Source organism: Neltuma alba, unplaced genomic scaffold (assembly GCF_004799145.2).
Source record: "Neltuma alba isolate B1F8T4 unplaced genomic scaffold, ASM479914v2 tig00002129_pilon, whole genome shotgun sequence".
NCBI lineage: Eukaryota > Viridiplantae > Streptophyta > Magnoliopsida > Fabales > Fabaceae > Neltuma > Neltuma alba.
Window position 1 is genome coordinate 228,154 of NW_021632748.1, and position 1,444 is coordinate 229,597.

At 36.3% G+C, this 1,444-nt stretch overlaps 1 protein-coding gene across 1 annotated transcript; it reads right to left on the minus strand.

Moving 5' to 3' along the window:
* Nucleotides 1-392: 392 nt before the first annotated feature.
* Nucleotides 393-1,040, minus strand: LOC114717294 (E3 ubiquitin-protein ligase RNF165-like). The gene has a single exon (XM_028902404.1). The coding sequence runs from the start codon at nt 1,038-1,040 to the stop codon at nt 393-395; it is 648 nt and encodes a 215-aa protein (XP_028758237.1).
* Nucleotides 1,041-1,444: the final 404 nt, after the last annotated feature.

A 1,444-nucleotide genomic window follows, 5' to 3' on the forward strand; every position in this document is an offset into this window, starting at 1 on the left:
TGGATCATTGGATTGGAGCTTTTGGAAAAAAAAGCTCTTTTCAGCCATAAGCCCATTTACTTCTACCGCCATTCCAAACAAAACATTTAGACGAAAAGTTACTATTTTCATCAATTGCCAGTGGTGGAGTCAGTTTGGAGGGTCTCACCGTGATGCCAAACACACTCTTAGACTGCTGTGCCAGTGTCCAAAAAAAACCCACAAAAAGGAAGACAAACAAACAAAACAAACAAACAAAAAAACATTTTATTCAAGTGAATGGATTACAACTGAAAGGCCTACCCGTTGTATCTAGCCCAAATGCCCAATTGAAAAAAGCTGAGAGAACCCAATACAATAGACCAGCCCAAAAATAAACTTGGAGAACAAATTGTATTTTAAAAGTAAACCTGCTAGGAATCCGTCCCTATTGAAGGCATTTGAAAGCGACACATGGGACAATTATTCTTCCTCAAAAGCCAACTTAAAATGCAGTTCCCATGAAATAAATGGGAACAAGGCATTTGAACCGTGTCAATTCTAAAATTTTCCCAACAGATTCCACATTCACCAACCTCTTCCTCTTGAATCTTCACTCCTTTCAATCTGCAACCTTGGTCCTCCTTGGCACCTCTTTCCATAGCTTTATCACAGTCGTGATAAAAAATATCAACATTCACCAGCATCATAACGAACAAGTTGTATGAATTGTCAAGATCAGGCACGAAGTCCATGTAATCCAGAATTTGCTGCGCCATGGATTTGCGATTTGCTTCCGGAATATTAAGAATAGAAATCATATAATCCGTTGCTTCCTTCCTTGACGCGTATGGGATGCTGAAAAAATCGTACTCAGTAGTATTTGTATCTGCTGTTCTGTCATGATGCATGTTTGAAATATTGTAATAGCGTTCTTTCAAAACAACTCTAAACTGGAAGTATTCCTCTTCTGGGGGAGGAGATTCTGGATGCCCATCAAGAAAATCGCATTGGATAGCTGGGTCCCATTTATGAAGTCTACACTCGTATATGCGAATATCTTCAACACGATGAGACTCCATAGCCTTTCTTTCCTAAAAAAAGAAAATCAAAATAGCAACTTAATTGAAAAAAATTGGAAGAGATGTAGTTATAAAGTTCAAAAGTTATCTATAAAAAAGACTAAAAAATTTTCAACTAGCTATTGATTGAGGTGATAGCGACCTCACCTATCAGAAAGCACAAATTTAAATATTAAGAAGTACACTTGTTAGAAAGGTTATTTTTTAACTTTTCTCGACCTGAAAAGAGAATAGTGTCAAGTCTGTTGTAACCTCAGATATCCTTATTTTAACTAAAATAACTAAAATTCTTCACTCAGAAACAACAATAGAAGAGTTAGAATTGGACATGAACACGTTGAAAGAAAGCAAAATTCATAGTGCGATTTTAAATTGAAGGAATTCGCGTTATATATACCTCAAGA

Bases quoted from the DNA above. Each gene is read 5' to 3' on its own strand.
- LOC114717294 (XM_028902404.1), bottom strand. From the start codon at position 1,040: ATGGAGTCTCATCGTGTTGAAGATATTCGCATATACGAGTGTAGACTT.